The 18,662-nt window shown below is 36.7% G+C and overlaps 2 protein-coding genes across 3 annotated transcripts in view; both read right to left on the reverse strand.

Moving 5' to 3' along the window:
- Positions 1 to 1,121: 1,121 nt before the first annotated feature.
- On the reverse strand, positions 1,122 to 9,504 carry pitpnaa (phosphatidylinositol transfer protein, alpha a). The gene is made up of 12 exons (XM_051861283.1): positions 9,315 to 9,504; positions 8,139 to 8,169; positions 4,936 to 5,084; positions 4,689 to 4,780; positions 4,534 to 4,541; positions 3,897 to 3,971; positions 3,684 to 3,767; positions 3,530 to 3,607; positions 3,325 to 3,435; positions 3,013 to 3,135; positions 2,235 to 2,302; positions 1,122 to 1,925 (listed from the first exon to the last, which is right to left on the reverse strand). The coding sequence occupies exons 1-11, from the start codon at positions 9,329 to 9,331 to the stop codon at positions 2,255 to 2,257; spliced, it is 816 nt and encodes a 271-aa protein (XP_051717243.1). The 5' UTR covers positions 9,332 to 9,504; the 3' UTR covers positions 1,122 to 1,925; positions 2,235 to 2,254.
- A 1,709-nt stretch (positions 9,505 to 11,213) lies between these two features.
- The window catches only part of slc43a2a (solute carrier family 43 member 2a), a 28,206-nt gene continuing 20,757 nt past the window's right edge, over positions 11,214 to 18,662 (reverse strand). Inside the window, exons 9-15 of one of the 2 annotated variants that reach the window (XM_051861281.1) lie at positions 17,819 to 17,962; positions 17,322 to 17,339; positions 16,098 to 16,224; positions 15,824 to 15,956; positions 15,482 to 15,555; positions 15,274 to 15,397; positions 11,214 to 14,049 (exon numbers count right to left, since the gene is read on the reverse strand). In XM_051861281.1, the coding sequence (XP_051717241.1) occupies positions 13,888 to 14,049; positions 15,274 to 15,397; positions 15,482 to 15,555; positions 15,824 to 15,956; positions 16,098 to 16,224; positions 17,322 to 17,339; positions 17,819 to 17,962 (782 nt within the window). In that variant the 3' untranslated portion in view covers positions 11,214 to 13,887. The remainder of the gene's footprint in view (positions 14,050 to 15,273; positions 15,398 to 15,481; positions 15,556 to 15,823; positions 15,957 to 16,097; positions 16,225 to 17,321; positions 17,340 to 17,818; positions 17,963 to 18,662) is intronic. The other variant, XM_051861282.1, reaches the window with a different exon arrangement.

Genomic DNA, 18,662 nt, shown 5'->3' on the forward strand with positions numbered 1-18,662 from the left:
CCAGCAATACTCAGGGCTGCCAACTTTAGCTTGGAGTGAGATTTCAGGGAGTTGTATGACACAGATTTCACTATTCGATTCACGAGTTTGCGATTCGATTTCGATTCAATATTCATTTGGATACACATGGATATAGTACGTTAATTTTTCTCAAGAAAAAAAAAAAAATCTAATGTAAACTACAGGGAACCCTGTCAGCTGGTACATTATTATTAAAGGTTAATTAAGAACTGATTTGTATAAAATGCACATACGGCTGTTTTTATAATAACGTTATGATAATACCTTTTAATGGTATTAGAGTAAAAATATAATGAATATGTAATATAGTGCATAATTTTTTTGCAAAATGCTCCTCTTTAGAGGACATTTTGAGTGATTACATGAGACATGATACATTTCAGTAAGTTGTACTGGCTCTTTCAAAATAGACATGAATTAACATCAGAGGGTATTTTGTAATGTAAGAGGAAGAGAGGATCGGTTTACCTGTCAGTCTTAAAGGTAAGATGATTTTATTAAAGAAAAGTGGGCCTGTTTTGATTGGCACATGGGCTCCTTGTTATGCAGGTCTGGGAACCCTGCTAACTACTTTCACAAAGTTTCATTATCCTGAATGATGTTAACCAACTTTATTTCCTTATCCAACTATGCTGAGTATTGGCTAGGTAGGTTGTTTGTCTATGTTTCAGCATTGCGCATTAGTGAAGCACAAACTGTCAATTGCATTTAAATTATTTGTAGACAGCAAAGTACACCACTGGTGGAGTTCTTTTGATCTACTCTGATGACTCATTGTTTAGACTGTTAAGTTTGTGCATTATATAAAGCAGTTAGTGTATTTTAAAGCAATATCCTTGACCTTGTGCTTGTTTCCTGATCACTTTGATAAACTAACATTCTTTTGGCATTTAGAAAGTAAACCATCCTGATATAGCACAAAAAATAGTTTGAACCTGGAAAATAGGTAATATAATCTGTCAATCAATACGTAGTTATCAAATTTTTATTAGGTTTTGGGTGTAATTTATTTTTACACATGAAAAATAAAAGATTTACTAAAATTCTCTATCACCACACACCTTAAAGCCCAATAAATAAAGTCATTCTACAGCCAATAATAATATAAATTCTTTTTAATATCATTATTAGGTCATGAGACATAATTAAGAAACGAGTATTACATTGTATCCGAGTCCAGTAAACACAGAGTCTTAAGGAGAAAGTGGAACAGAGCAGCAGAATACCATTTAAACCTCTGAATACAGTTCATTATTAAGCCTCGTATGACAGAGGCACAATGCATCTCTCAAAACATGTGCTAATACATCTCCAACCCAACATGACATGATATTTACCTCTCTAGACCCTGGGTGGAAGTTCAACTGAACTAGAGTTTATTTTTACGCCATTACTGTAAACCTGGCATTACCACATAAGAATTCAGTCCTTTCACACCTACAAAAAGTCCTGAGATAAGTGGCTTATGAGTAACAATGTGTCAGCTGCAACCCTCTAATACAATAAACTCATGGTGGTTTGTCATGAGGCAAAGCAAAACTTGAAGCAAATACATCAAGGGTGGAAACGTCTGTTAGAGAAATGTGTAAACATGCTGGTGACAGATAGTAAGGGGTTACTGAAACACACACGTGCTGATGTCAGTCAACTTAAGCAAAAAAAAAAAAAAAAAAAAAAAGAAAGAAATGGATAAACATTCATGGAAACACTTTCAAAATAAAAGTTAATATACATGGGGTAGAAACATGGGCTGAAAAAAAAAAAAATAATAATATGTTGCTACTAATTAGTGTAAGAAACACCTCTGGATAGAATTTCCTGTGTGCAGATGTTGAGAAAAGAAAACTACTGGAGTGAAGCATGAAGAGAGAGAGCAGCCCATCATACTGCAGAGACTGCAACATCTGAAAATACAAAAATAAATAAAATAATAATAATTAAATATATATAAATATATTTTATTATCTTTTTGAATATTTTCTTAATTTTTATTTAAAATAAACTTTTTTTTTTTTTTTAATAATTTAAAATAAACTCTTTTTACTCTCCACACCACTGATCCTGTTATCAGTTTCTTTTGTAATTTTGTCTGGCTCAATCAGACATTTGGTGGGCGGAGTTAGCGTAAAAAGCATCTGCCAACAAGGCAGGCTATTTGCACCTGGTGTAAATAGACACTCTGAAATATAAACCAACAGCACAGCTTTACTCACAGTCCCAATAAACAAGCGCCTCATTCGTCTGCGGCAGACATGCCTTTCACTGGTTCGGTCTCTCGCATCTATGGATAGAAAAAGAAAAAAAAAATAATAATTTTCAGATGTCAATATTGGATATTTAATTATGAGTGCAAATGCTTCATTCCATTTTTACTTTCAGACCTTTGCTGTCATCTAGTGATAACTTAAGGTTAATCTTTAAAACATTATAATTTAATAACTTAAATGTAATCTTTAACAAACCTAAAAATGAAAAATAATTTTTCATACTGTACATTATAATGTTGCCCAAATTAAAACTCTTAACTAGAATCATTCAGTTGTGCTACAAGTTAATTTATTTAGGCACAAACAGTATAAATTCTAATATTCACCATTTATCAATTAGTCTGGACTTGAAAATAATTATCGTCCAGAACTATAATTGGTGGATCCATAAATTAAATATAGATTAAATATCTCCTTTGATCACTCAGCACTGAATCTTTACTCCATTCAGTGTTGTTTTAGTATTATTTATATACTAATTATATTTTGAATTAGCTTTTATTTTTATATTTTCACTTTTATGTGCTTGTCATTTTTATTAGTTTTTTATTTATTTCTATTTAGCCTTTATTTATTCTTGCTTTAGTACCTAGTATTAAGTTTAGTATTAACAGTAACACTGTATTGTATCTTATGTGAAAACCTGTGAATATTATAAAATATTGTGGTAAACACTGTCTACACTCTGTTCAGTGTTTTAAAAAAAAAATGTTGTTGAACTCACATTATCAAGTTCTTTCTGTGTCTCCTCCTCCATGCGGCGGATGTCCTCCATGGTCAGATTGATCCACTGGTCTATCCAGCAGAAGAGCTGCCTGTGGAAGTTGGTGAACAGACGCTTCTCTTGCTGAAGTCAAACCAAACAAACATTAATGTTTCATGAGTCACTGCATTAAAAATAGATCAACACACAAACACCAAGCCCTCTAATAAAATGAACAAACACTAACTGTTTATCTTTCTAAACTGCACCTCCATGATGGACATTTTGTTGAGTCAAACTGAACACAGCATGAGGTGTTTTATAGTTTTATACCCTGTGGATGAAACTCTCCACTTTATTCTGCAGGCCAAACCACTTGAATTTGACAGTGACTAGTTTATAGGCACACATATGAGGGCAGTCCGTCTTCTGAGGAAGTTCTTTCTGCAACACAAAGGAACAAACCTGATCAACTCAAGGACTCTACAAAAATGCTGGAGCTATATAATCTAGAATCAATTAAAGAAACTATACAGACCTTCCAGTCAGGTCCTAATGGCCCTCTACCAGTCTTCTGTGATTTAAACGTGGCTGGATCCTCGTCTGGTTTGTAGTCCTGTAAAGACATTTAAACTGTCAGCAAGTCTTAAAGTTTGATCATGCATTGAAAGTAAATACTCAGTTTTCCTTACCTTGGTGTCCACCTGAGACCTGTCTGCAATGTCAATGTGTACCACCTCGACCTTCTTCCACTGTTCGGGGTCAAGCTTATGGACCTTCAAAAAATAGAAATGACAAGATTCTCACAAATACTTGTAATTTAAAATCGATTTCTTGCTCATTGTGGTGATGTGCAATTATATTATTTTGCGCATTAATCTGCATAATGTCGACTGCTTACTCACGTTGTCCTGTTCACCGAGGTCAGGCTTGTGCCACGTCTCAATCATGACTAGAAAATTGTCCTTCATGTACTCATTCTATAAAAATACACAAAACAGATTTGATATACAGGCACACTACTGTTCAAAGTCTGGGGTCAGTAAGATTTCTTTTTTAAAAAGGAATGAATATTTTTATTTAGTAAGAATTGATCAAAAGTGACAGTAAAGACAGTGTATTTATGTTTCCACAAAAACATTAAGCAGCACAACTGTTTTCAACATAAAATAAGAAATGTTTATTGAGCACCAAATCAATGATTTCTGAAGGATCATGTGACAATGAAGACTAGAATAGTGATTCAGCTTTGCATCACAGGAATAAATTACATTTTGAAATATATTAAAATAGAAAACAGTTATTTTTAAACTGTAATAATATTTTACAATATTACCGTTTTTTACTGTATTTTGATCAAATAAACTCAAAAACATAAAAAAAAGTCTTACTGACCACAAACTTTTAAAGAGTAGCATATATATAAGAATAAAACTCTTTTGCTTGTTAAAGGAATTGCTAATGCTGATTATTAATATTATTATTAATAGTAATATTAGAAAATGTTTCATTTAGCTACACACAGGTGTCTCATACACTCACCGTAAGAACTGGAGCGATGAATGATGATGTAGGGAGCGCATGAAAAAGAAGAAAAACAGTTTTGAAGTGAATTTCCTCATTCCTACTAGTTCTGTGTTTAATAGATCAATCATGCTTCATGTTTGTGTGTACATTTAGTGTACTGTGTGCGGTACCTGTGCGACAGTAAGGATAAGCATTCCAGGCCTTCTCATGGATATTCAGGGCAGATGAAGGGGCCAGTAATCGTACAAAAGTTGGCACTTTACTGAATAAGACAGAGAAATTAAGATTCCCAGAGAAAAACTGAGATACAGACTATGACCAATTTCACTGCTTGATGATGGCACATGTGATGACCCTTACAAAAAAATGATAATACCATGGCACTTGAATATAGACCGTAGTACCAAATAAAATTACCTTTGCAAGCGGTAGATCTTGTGCGTGTACTGTCCTTTCTCTCCATCCTCCTTCTCGTAGGGCTCGTTTTTCAGGACCTCCACCCCATCTCCACCTCCCGTCTCATTCTTACTAGCCTCTGCTACTGAGAACAGCTGACCCACCTGGTACTATACATGAGAGAATTATGTTAACTTGACTTGTTCATATGCAAATTACAGTTTAATGCCCAGTGTTGGGGAAAATTACTTTTAAAAGTAATGCATTACAATAATGCGTTACTCCCTAACAAATTGCGTTATTTAGTTACTTTTTATGAAAAGTAACGCATTACATTACTTTTGTGTTACTTTTTCTCACCTGGGCTGGGCTTGCTGGTTTGTTTTTTAATAACAACAGAAAGGTTCTATTTTTGGCAAATGTTAAGGCCCTTTCACACCAAAAATGAAATAAATAAGCTTGAGGCTGAAGGAAATTTATAATAACGACTGTACGGTAGAGGGCGCATCTCAAACAAACCTTTCGGCTGTGCTGCCATTCTAGATTAAAGAAGAACAGGATACAGGAGAAGGAAGTTCAACACTCTTATTTCTAAATCTAATCTTAAGTAATTTTTGCTTATTAGTATGGTTGAAATAGATCATTGAAGTCAGCAGCAAAGACATTGGTTAATAAAGTGAGATTAACTACATAAAGTATATTTGTGTAATTTAATATAATTAATTATTACAGGTTTGCATAAAATTCTGAGATTGCATTCACTGTTTTTATTCATTTTGAGGAATACTGAATGTGTTCGTGCAAGTGAGATGAGTAAATGCTGTTCACATTTAGTCTAGAACTACAAAAACCATCATGTTCACACACATCGCACACAACACCTCTGCACTTTATTTCTCTTAACATGCGGACAGGAGAGCTGTCAGTCAATAAATGTGAAAAAGTCACTTGCGTTACTTATTTGAAAAAGTAACTTAGATATTTTGTTGTAACTTGAAAAAGTAATCTGATTACATAACTCAAGTTACTTGTAATGCGTTACCCCCAACACTGATAATGACAAACAAAAACACATTAAAAGCGAACATATCCTGTCATGTCATGTCATGGATGCGTGCAGTGCTGGGAGAGGATTCAACATCTACATAAATAAATGGCCATATACAGACTGGTGTGCCATAAACAAACAGACACAATTGTAGAGGAAGTGTTTAAACTATATAGTCTGATGATAGATAGAAAAGAGGGAAACTGGTGTCTAATGCTTCTAGCAAATGCAAGTTCACCTCTAGTTCTCCAACTTAGACAAGCTTCTGCCCAAGACTATATACAGTAGACGGATAAAAATATTTTAAAGCAGTTTTGGACACTTTGGAAACAAATCCAAACCATTTTATTAAAATAAATTCTGGCTGTGACAATAAACCATAATTATTTTAAAGTTATGACACATAACCGATAAATTGTCGATATTAAAAACCCATACTATTTTTTTCTACAAAAATTACAAATAAAACTGTAAAAATGTTATATGCTACAAGTGAATTAAAGGGTTAGTTCACCCAAAAATGAAATTTCTGTCATTAATTACTCACCCTCATGTCGTTCCAAACCTGTAAAGCTTCCGTTCATCTTCTTAACACAAATGAAGATATTTTTGATGAAATCTGAATGATTTCTGTACCTCCATTGACAGCTACGCAACTACCACTTTGACGCTTCAGAAAGTTCATAAAGACGTCATAAAACTAATCCACATGAATTGAGCAGTTTAGTCCAAATTTTCTGATGAGACATGATCACTCTATACGAAGAAAAGATTGAATTTAGGCTTTTATTCACATGTAAACATTCATCAACTCACACATCTGTTGTGGTAAACAGAAGCTCAAGCATGTTTGCTTGACTTACGAGAAACAAAGTTCATTCTCATGTGTTACGCAGAACATTTGAGCTTCTGAAAAGAGGTTTGTTCTCGCGTGTCAAGCAGGTTCTGTTGAGCTTCTGATCATTAATAACCGTTTATGTTCACTGTTTATATGTGAATAAAAGCCTAAATTCACTCTGTTCATCATATAAAGCGATCGTGTCTCTTCAGAAAATTTGGACTATTTTTACAATCTCTTTATGAACTTTTTGAAGTGTTAAAGTGGTAGTCACGTAGCTGTCTATAGAGGGACAGAAAGCTCTCAGATTTCATCAAAAAGATCTTCATTTGTGTTTTGAAAATGAACAAAAGTCTTACCAGTTTGGAACGACATGAAGGTGAGTAATTAATGACAGAATTTTCATTTTTGGGTGAACTAACCCTTTAAGGTATCCAAATTATAATGTACAGTATTAAAAGCCGATTGCACTGATACTAAATTTCTGGTTGACACCTATAAGCCAATAAGCCATATAACATGGTGAATTTAGGCATAACAACATCATAATGTTCACTATGAAAAATTGACATTTATTGAGGTGTGTTAAGATTACACATAACCCACTGAGATCCAGACACAAATGAGTCATGCAGCTCCCAGCAGCCCCTGCTCTCTGACTGCACCTACACTGGGCATGTCTACAAAACCAGCTTCCACAATGTAATATCCTCTAGGTGCTTCCTGTATCAGCTGGTTGGGTAGTTTAATTCTCCATTAGTCTGTATTATGTGGCCTTTTGCGCAGGTGAAGAGAAAGGAATGCAACTACACATGCTAAACCCGTGTCTGTTTTTACTGCCATTTAGACAAGAACAATTGACTTCTTCAACAATGATTTCTTATTCAAACACTACAGTTACAGAATGATGGCATCAAGGTGCTCAGATATCCAGAGTAAAAACACACCAACCTAAATCAACAAATACTACAACAGGGAGGGCAAGAAATGACAGGGATAAACAAATTCAACCTTTGCTTGGTAAGCTGGAGCTGAGATGGCACACTTGATAATGTCCGATAAGCCTGGTCTCGGGTTACAATTAATTATAAGTTGTCCTAGTCTACTGTATACAGCTAACTAGGCCACTTTCCCACAAACCTTGGACTGTTTCAATTCATCATTTTGAAATGTATAAACTCCTGCCTATCAGGACAAACTGATAGGTGGAGTCTGGAAAACTGGAGCAACAGAAAAACTGTCATCATGCCAAAATCCATCCATGAGCGTTTTCAAATTATAATAGAGTATGATAGCACCTGTAAGATCTCAAGAAAAGGGAAAAATTACAGCACATACCTCTTCAACAGAAATGGGCAAGACGACTCGACTGAAAGACAAAATAGAAAAGCAATTAAGTCAGCAAAAATGCCATGGTGACCTTTGAACTCTTCATTCATCCACTTTTATTTTTTTGACAACTTTGTATCCCACAAGCCCAGTTTTTACCATATGAAGACAATGGCATTAATAACAAGAACTAAAGTTGCTTTATTCATTAACCTCACCTGTCCCATGTCTCTTTGCAATCGTAAAACAGTCATGTTCTGATAATATCGTTTCATAATGTGTGTACTTCATAGAGTCGTCTCAAATTAGAATAAGATATATACAGGTGAGATATGTGGCATAAACCAAAGTTAACAAAAAAGGTATATGTCTGCATACAATTATAGCTCCAGAGAATTGTATTACAACCAAGCGCAACAAAATAAAAACACATTAATGGTTAAACTTATGAAAAAATGCATTTAATCCTTTAAAACCAGGATTACTTCCCACATTTTAAAATCCCCTGATAATTCCCAGGTTTTCCATGACGCGTCAAATTAAAAGTTCTTAATCACCATATTCACATCAAGTATTATAAAAGCCATCATGACTGTAATGACATCATAACATCAACGTAGTGACGTCTAATGTAATATTTTACAGTTAATATAAAGTTCAGGCAGTATTTCATTTACTTGTTATGTAAATATTATTGTCATAATATAGTTAGAGGACTAATTCCTGAATATGTATATACTAGCAGCATATACTTTAAAGTGTCAAAGTACACTTTGACGTGACGTGCACACCGGTGCATTATGACGCGTGACCGGCAGAACGGTAGCATGTGACAATCACATTCATACTACCTGCAGTTTTTAGAGTTTGTAACCTCTAAAAAAAAAAACAAAAAAAAAAACTTTTTTTTCCACTTTGTAAAGCAAATAAACTGATGACTGATCAAAGCTAATTCGAATTGACTGGAATATAAATAATAGGACAATATATCAAACTTTACACTATTTGATATAACTTAATTAACACTCCGAAAAAAAACATCCATAATTCATTAGTCAAAATTATATCAACATAAATCTACTTCATTTGGCAGCTGCCGGCGATAGTTAGCAAACACGCGCCCCAAACTCAAGTTCAGCGCGAGATCAAAACTTCAGCTCAGTTAAATCATTCAAAATTACTTACAATTCCTTTATTAACATGTTATCGCCTTCGGCTCCGCGTGCTCAACATTCAAACTAGCTCAAAGACAGTTTATTCTTCGACTCTTCGGTCCTCCCCGCCGCGACTCGTTTTCAGTTCAAGTTCCTGGATTTCTCATTTCTTTAAATTCATTTCCTGAAAGATGTCGACAGGATCGCCGCGTCGTCACGGCAACCACACCCACTAGAAGGGAAACCGGGCCATGAGAGAGTCTGATTGGTCAAGAGCCGCACATAGAACATAGCGCCACACCCTGCCCTCACACAAACACCACACAGGCTTAGAAACTGTGACTGTGTGTCCACATGGATGTCAGGCAGAAGTACTTGTTCCGCTGGTTTTAAATTTAGGATGAGACCTCAACAGAAAGGATTTGGGTGTGAAGTTGTTTTGTATCTTAAGCCTATTCTGTCCCAGACCTGACTTTCCAGTCAGTCTGACAATCATAGATAACTAGCCTTTCTCCATTCCACATTAATTTCTGTTCAGGACATATCGTGAAAATGTTGTAGGCTGCTGCTCCTCTTCTATATTCTAGTCTGATATATGTAAGCAGTAAGGTACTCGAGGCTAGTGCTGTATCGTGAATAAGTCACGGCTGAAGGGTGTTGTTGCCTGCAACCCCTTCAGCCGTGACTTCTTCACGAAACAGCACTAGCCTCGAGTACCTTATTGCTTTTATAAAACGGTTACCACACAATACAAATATCAAAGCCTAAAATATGTATCAATGCAACTTTAATGAAGTACACTTTTACTAAAGCTTTCTTTCCGCCGGAAAAAATAGTCCCTGACCGTGAACAGCAACAGAAGTTACATTATTGCGCCATTAGATGGCGGCAAAGACTGTCTTTATGAGTGTGTCAGTCAGTAGCGAAGACTTTTATATTGAAAAGATTGAATTGTTGTGAACACGGAACAAGACGCAACTGACAAATGCTTTGACTAGCAGAGATCGTATTATTATAGGGAGATAAGAGGGTCTGTATCTCTTACCATTGGAGAAAGCGTAACGGCTAACTTAATCACGTGCAGCACCTCTCAGCCTATCGTGTAATGGCAGTGACATCAGTCGCAACATTCCCTAGTCTGCCTTCTCTTAAAAAATAAATTTTGCTGAAGATTAGCAAACAGGCTGTAGATTAATTAAATTATTAGCTATTTCCCCACAAAAGCTGTTTAATAAGCATAGTGAAGCCTGTCATCCATTGACATCCATTCAAAAAACTGCCTCTGGTCTCATTCCCTCGTACCGCCGGGGGCGGAGCGTTAGCATTAGCCGTTATGCTTTTTTAGCTAAAGGTTGCAGGCTTGCCTTCCAGTGGCTTTGTTTGACTAGTGCTGTCAGTTACGGGAAAACCCCTTAACTGTTAAAAGGACAGGATAATACATCGGACATTTAAACAGATTTTTTATTATGAACATAGGACTGACCTGAAGGAAAATGCTAAAAATGAATGCAGGTAATAAACTCGCTCAGTCGGTCTCTTTCTCTCAATACTCTTCTACATAATACAGTAAGCTTCAATGAACAATATCAATTGAGAACATACAGTTTACATTGCTAAGAGTGGTTGCTAAGGGTGTTATGTAGTGATACACAGAAGCGTTGGGTGAAGCGGTCATAGCCGTGTTTTATCGTGAATAAAACACAGCTATTGACCAATCAGAATCAAGGACAGGAACTATCAGTTTATATATATATATATATATATATATATATATATATATATATATATATATATATATATAAACAGTCTAGTATATCGAAGTCTAGTATAACAGAGCTCAAAAGGTTGAGCAACACTGAAACCATCTGTAGATGACGCCACACTGCCATCTACTGTACGGTTTACTCAAATAACCCAAAATGCACAAACATTTCATACAAATTAATGTTTTTATTTATTTTTCACATATCTGATATTTGCTGGGACATTTATTCAAAAAGGTGCTATATAGTAATAGAATGAAGTAACCCAAAAGCATAGTACAGTAAACCACCCACAAAAAAAGAAGAAAATAATACACGTACACATAACTAATAACACAACCTACAAAGTAGATAAATCAACAAATGACAACAAATACAGTACAGAGAGAAAACAGTGGTGTTAAAGCTGATCTTTCCCACTTTTCTTCCCTCTTACATCTCTGAGTATGGGCATTTTTCACGCTCATACACGTACAATGGGGTATACTAAACCAACATTTAAAACAAAAAAAAATGTGATTGTGACTACTGAGATAAAAATGAAAATTTAAGGTATGGCAGTGAGGAAAAAGTGCTACTTCTTTCGTTCTGAGAGCAAAAGTTTCACTCTCACATTCATTGCGCTTAGTACAGTACTGCATTAGATTGGAATTCACTTGCAATATCCAGGCATTTTCAAGCCAGCAAATGTTCACAGACTCACATCTAGCCTCAGCTCTGATGAAATATTCACAAAAAGTGGATGTTGCTGGGTGAATCTGACCTGTTCCTCTTTTAAGGGGTCATAAAATAAGGTCTGTTGAGAAGATAACAGGCACAAGCTCTATTTACTCATCCAGGATCTCGTACACGTTTGTGTTTGTCTCTCACTTATGGAGAGACAAATTATTTTTCTTTTCAGGTAGGTTTACTGTAGAAAATACTGTTAAAGAGAGTGAGGTTGTGACTTAAACATCTTCAAATCAATCTTTTGATGAGAAATGTTCAGCGATCTGCACAAAAACACAGTATCTACATCAACACTGGAATTCATGTTTAAAAGCTTTATGACTGATTTTACATGAATTTTCGCACTGTTTTCTGAGCAAAGTTGAGCCAAATCCATCACAGGACTTATAGATTTTATGTATTTATCATGTTTTGTCGTTCACAATACTGGCCTGCAACCCATTACAAGCTACAATAATATGGGTTCTCAAAGGGATTGTCATCAAGCATGTCTCAAAAATCTCCCTTTTTTAATCGCTATGAATTAAATTCAAGTTCTTATCACTACAAGGTGTCCACGTTGAGTAGCCAACTAAATTCTGTATTTGGTTTCTATATCGTTCATCTTGAGCAACACAGAAACCTTCTTGCTTTTTCTATTCTAAAAAGCACCGTAGTTAAATGGTAACCAGACCAGAAATCTTGAGAACATACACAAAAATCTTGTATCTTGTATGGCTAACATGGTTTTTGTGTACGTATGAGGTTGGAACAGAACGCATATACTCTGCAATGGCTAACGTAAGCACCTCTGTAATTATGAACCCTGTAGTGCAAGATATATACGATAATGGCCTCTAATCTCTTTACTGAGAGTACACTGTGTCGCGTTTTTTCTTTTTTGTACCCCTAATCGCACATACGTGACAAAGCAAAGCTTGCAGGTGAATCATATTGAAAGTGAATACATCTGATATGAATTATTACTCTAAAAGTGAAACACCCTGAATAATTGAGTCAATACAAGGAAAACATTTTGTGCTAACAAGTGAAGCTCAATCAGTAGTACTGCATGGGAAAGTGGTATAGGATACGGTACGGTCAGTGTGGAATAGTATTGCTGGTGAAGATCAGTCGATCTTGATCGAAATGTGAGGCTAATCCCCAACATACCGCTTTAACAGAAACCTTTTAGACCCACATGGCTTCTACAACCTTCTGAATGGACAGATATGTACAAAAAGCATCATCTTACCCATAGATGTACTGAATCTGCAGCCCAAAGCAAATAATAGCACAATTGTCATACTAAAATTGTGTTTAGTTTACATTAGCCTCAGGTGCCATGGTCCGAACGTCCTTTAAAATCAGCCCAGTTCAGAAAAGGCTGCAGTCTCATGCTCATGCTGTCCAAAGCATGCTTGTATATATGAGATTAAAATCTAAAATCTGTCCACTTCCAATGAAGACCCATATTGGACAGAATAATGAGCAGAATCGTTCTGCTTTAAGGTAGTTTTTCAGTTTTGAATCATATTCAAACCGCAATGGAGGGTCCTTGACTCGCATTTCAGCAGCTTTGTGAGCTGAAAGAAACAAAGTGAGTGAGGTAACAATGCAGAAAATGTCTGAAACAAGCTTGGCCACGAAGCTGAATACTAATGATGTGTGTAATACTCTGTTCAAGAAGCGTCATCAGGCTTCCTCAAACCTGAGAGAATTTCACTGAATTTGCTTTGTCTTTTGTATCGTCATGGTGTGAAATTCAAGACTCAAGCTAAAATTGCAAGAAAAGAGGGCCATTCTCATCTTTCTTGTCAGGCAGTACATAAAGACTTGATGTCCTTGTCTGTTTCAAGGACAAGGCCATCATTTTTTTTCTACACCTGCCTTTCACAGTGTCCATTCAGTCCATTGCATGTAAACGTTTGTTTGCGTGGCACGTTGTGAGACTCTCGGTTGCTTTGGCTGTATTTTGTGTTTGTGTGCCTGTTGAGAATATGTGTGTGTCAGACAGAAGGAGGGATCAGGGAGGTGTTTATCACTCATTTTGTGACCTGCAGTTCTCTTCCCCCCCTTTTTTCTCCACCCTCCTGCTCTCTCTGCCGGCTACTGTCATCTGTGCGTTTGCAGTTAGACAAAGGCCTCGGGGTTGGTGCCGTTGTTGATCTGGACATATATCTTTGGGTCTTCCTCGCGCTCCTGCTTCTCTCTGCGCAGCTGCCTGCCGTAGCACAGAAGGTAACTGGGCAGGCAGAATCCCAGCAAGCTCAGGACCAGTAACCCCACGTTTACCTACACAGAAAGACAAAAGCTTGAATTTGAGCAAGCACAATTTAAAATGTAAAGGTGATTTATGCTTAAATTGTGGTTTGTGTGCGGAGCAGAGATATAAAATGGGTTTAAGAGTTTGTATGGACTACTTTTCAAGTCACTATGTAACCGAAGTAGTGACAGATCTTTTCTTCCATATTGTAACGTACGTCTGAGTGAAACGGATTATTGACAATGAAAAAATGTAGGGAGGGGACTTGGTTCTATGCATGTGTTGTTGATGCCCATTGACATCGGTTGTCCCCCCACTGATGGAGAAATTCTGTGTTTTTTTCACAGGCGTAATCCATTAACTTCAACAGGAATCCACATACTCAGGAATTTCGCGTGAGGGCAAAAGATTTGCCCGCGATGATTTCGCTCAAGTTGGTTCAAAGTCGTCCCGAACCGTCACGGTTTGGTGCATACGGTCAGACGACGAATACAGTCAGTCACAGACAATACACACTCCAATCCAGAAGGGGGCGCACGTGGTAATGCAACACTGTTTGCCTGTAACTGCCACAACAGGCCTATACGCTGTTTTGATTAATTTTTGTGAGCGCTACACAAACTTCACAGAAAGGAAACTGGGACAGCAGAAAGCGGCATCGTGTTTGTTTACTTTATTTTACAAAAGCACAATGCTTTGTTTGTATTGTGAGTGTACACAAATAAAAATAGACCCTTTATTTTGAACGAATAGACCAGTTTCAGATGATGTCTTACTCTTATCTGTATGACCACAAATGACGGAGTATTTTAAGTTGTTTCTGCTGTTATAATGAGACAAAATCATTTGGCATTGTGCCAAATTGTGTCATGCACATTATTTTGTACTATTGTAACACAAGAGATGCTTTTCAGTTTTGTAGCTGATTGTGACCAAAAAATATGACCTATGCAAGAGTGCATTCTGTTTAGTGCTCAATACACTAAAGGAGGCTGTACTGTACCAACTACCTCAGGGGGGACTAAATGCCACTAGGTGGAACAAACTGTGATTTGCACTACTGTCCCTGGGCTCTGGGGATTTGATGCCTTTTCTGTTGTACCAAACTCGTATTGAACCGTGACCCCAAAACCGAGTCATTGTGACCACACCTTTATTACACAGAATAGTCATCTGGGTTTGGGTCAACATAAGGGTGAATAAATTCTGGATAAACTATCACTTTAAATATTAGTAAGAGACTGTTTGCTCACCCAAAGTGGATCTCCATCCAGCGGGCCCATCATGGCCATGAAGAGAGGCTGTTGCAGCAATGCAAAAAGTGCGCTAATGAGGGACTGCATTCCTGTCAGACTGCCAAACTGAGAGGAAGGGTACCTGCACCCATAAAGAAAACCATTGTTCTTTAATCATGATTAAAAGCAACATCAATAAACACCCAAATCACAAAAACATACTCACACAGCAGCATACAAGCCACCAACGGCAGAGTGGATGAAGCCTCTCACGATGGTGTGCAACACAAAGGACAAAATCTAGGAGGGAAACAAGAAAACAGAGTTACTCAGTGCTTCCCCAAGGCAAAAACAGCCCTACTTTTTTTTTTTTTTTTTACTTTGTCTAATGCATAAATAATGACTAGCTAGCTTTGAAAGAAAGCCGTAATCAGTGCTGCCACTGGGGGGCGCTGTTGTGCTACTACATCCCAGTGCATCCGCTGCAGTAACGTGAGGGGCTCTGCACCACTTCCTCTCCTATTGGGTACAATATTGTTCTGCAGGCAGTAAGACTGCTCTCAGTTACCTGTAGAGGAAGATTGGGCACTAGGCAGGTCATCCCAAAGCCGACCAGCAGCAAATTAGTGAAGATGAACGCCCGGGTAGCGTTGTTGATCTTCTGGATCTGTCTGTCACGTTTCCTTGGCTGAGAAGGATCCCTGAGGGAAAAGACAAGAGTGCATTACACAGATGCAATGCAACATTAAGCTTGTAATCAAATAATAATTACGGGTTGAATTGGTTGGCGGCAAGTGTCAAAATGATGCATTAGGCAGCAGGACGCTCATCATTGCACTCACTTTGTGACTTGTTTCTCATTTTCATCCTCACATTCTTTGAGCCTCCAATCCATGATGTAACCGATCACAGGGGCCGTCAGGAGACACAGCAACTGTAGCACCCCGAAGATCGATGTGTATGTGCTCACTGAGAGAGAAATAAAGTTGAGTTTTAACATTGTTTAACATTAACATTCTGCCAAACAGAATATGTGTAAAAAATGACTTTAACAATGAAGCTGATGCCAACTTTGAAGCTGATGACATATACATAAACATAAAAACACACTACCATTCAAAAGTTTGGGATCAGTAACATTTTTATTCAGCAAGGACACATAAAATTGATCAAAAGTGAGAGTAAAGACATTTATAATGTTACCAAAGAACTATTCTATTCTATTTCAAGTGTTTCTTGAGCAGCAAATCAGCATATTACAATGATTTCTAAAGGATCATGTGACACTGAAAACTGGAGTAATGCTGAAAATTCAGATAAAAAATATATTAAAATATAAAAAAGTTGTAATATTTCACAATATTACTGTAAAAACTGTATTTTTGCTCAAATAAATGCAGTCTTGGTGAGATTAAAAGACTTTTAAGACGATACATCTACAAAATCAAGTCATTTTATTTTAGTTCTTTGTTTTTTCTTTTTTTGGCCTGTATCCACCATTTTGATTTATAAAAAATGTGTGGAAAATATTTGTAAAAATAAATCATTAATCGACACCTAATGTCAAAGAGACTGACAAAATATTAATGTATTTATATAATAAATATATTATAATATATTAAATATATATATATATATATATAAAATATATTTTATATAAAAACATATAACATATCTTATATCAATATTAAAATGTATTAATTTAGCATGAGATGGAACAATGCAATTTATTAACACTTAAAAATGAACAAAATGTATAAAATCAGAAATTTACAGCCTTTAAAAATGGAAAAGACACCCATTTCATAGAATGACCCATGACTTGTTCCTGTGAAGTTTAGGTGGACAGATGAAGGATTGGATGGAAATTATACTGTGCACTGACTTTGATGCATCACGTCAATCTCTAACCACCAAGGGCTGGGTTCATGCTTTTACATGACAACATGAATCAATGTCAAATGAAGGTGGAAGAGGAGGTGGAGGAGGAAGGAGGGAGGAACATGGTGGGGGGTGGGGTGAGAGGGGTGAATCGAGAATGCATCTAATTTTGCCTGCAGTCTTACCCATTTCCATCCTCTCGACTGAAAAAATACACCAAGCAGCACGATAGAAGAGAGTGCAAACAGAGGACAAGAGACAGACAGCAAGGAATTAGCAATGTGAACCTGCTGCGGCCATCTGAGTACATATTAAACGCATGATTAAGAGTTGTTAGGCAGCCAATCACTGTGTGACATCAGAAAACTTTTAAGAAGGAAGCAGTAAGAGGAATAGAGCACAACTGTGGTTTCTCAGCAGCCTTGATTATACACTTATTTTTTTCTCATTAATTTTCTCCATAGGCATTTCAAATAAATCTTAAATATATAGCCTCTAAGCCACGAACCAAACCATACAGCTACAAGCTTATTGTGAAAATCCATTTCTCTTTGGAGAAAATGAATTTGACTGTTGCGTTCTGTTCCATAGGTGACATTTAGTGTTGGAGCAACAGAAATGCTATTAGCCTGTAGCATCAGACAACTTGTTTGGCAGCATGTTGTGAATATTTTACACGTACCTTTGTTTAAGTCTCCATCAGCAAGGGACTCCAGAATATTGTTCATGGCCCCCATGTAGAAGATGAGTCGGAGCTGAGTCACACACATTGTGATGAGGCTGAGCATGAATATGGGGCTAAAGATGCTCCGCATGAAGGACTGGGCTGAAAAACACATTTATTAAAAACTATTGTCAATAATAATCATTTTTATTATTAAAAATATTATTATTAAAATAGCTAACTTAATTGGCTTCTTAGAGTTCGTTTATATGACAATCATGTACCAAAAAACAGAAAAGTTTTTCCTTTGTGTTTTTCACATGGAGATGAAAACATTGTCAAAACGATGACATGGATCCGCAAAAACGACTCAAAACTCTGTATTTTGCATTCCAGGCCAGTAGCTGGCGATGTCACTTTGTAAAGAAACACTACACGGCAAGCGTGCCCAAGTATAGATCTCTGCAGGACAGTAATAGGAGTTACCAGATCAGTGGGCGAGGCCGTAAACAGAAGGGCATTTTCAATCGTGTTACCTGATTTGCCCACGTCACAGTGAGGGTAGGGTTTAGGGGTGGGGTCGGGTAAAGGGGATCATTTTCATTTCGTGATTTATAAACACCCATAAATTCAGAAACGCCCACTTTTGTTCCACAGAGACCCCATACTCAGCGTGCCGCACAAGTCCTGAAAAGTGAAGCAAAAGTATTTCGATCGCCCCCTGGTGGCTGGCTGCAGTATAGGTCTTAAACTACATTTAAAACATTTTTTTATTCATTTTAAGTAGTTCGCATCACACAGACGTATGTTCAAGTGTTCGTTTTCCCAATAAGTTTGGTTTTAGTTAGTTATTTGATGCTAT

Source organism: Ctenopharyngodon idella, chromosome 15 (assembly GCF_019924925.1).
Source record: "Ctenopharyngodon idella isolate HZGC_01 chromosome 15, HZGC01, whole genome shotgun sequence".
Lineage (NCBI taxonomy): Eukaryota > Metazoa > Chordata > Actinopteri > Cypriniformes > Xenocyprididae > Ctenopharyngodon > Ctenopharyngodon idella.

Coding starts and splice junctions, on each gene's coding strand:
- pitpnaa (XM_051861283.1), bottom strand. Junction 5,085..8,138: donor TGCCCATTTCTGTTGAAGAG/GTATGTGCTGTA, acceptor TCTCATGTATAG/TACCAGGTGGGTCAGCTGTT. Junction 3,608..3,683: donor GGTCTCAGGTGGACACCAAG/GTAAGGAAAACT, acceptor ATGTCTTTACAG/GACTACAAACCAGACGAGGA.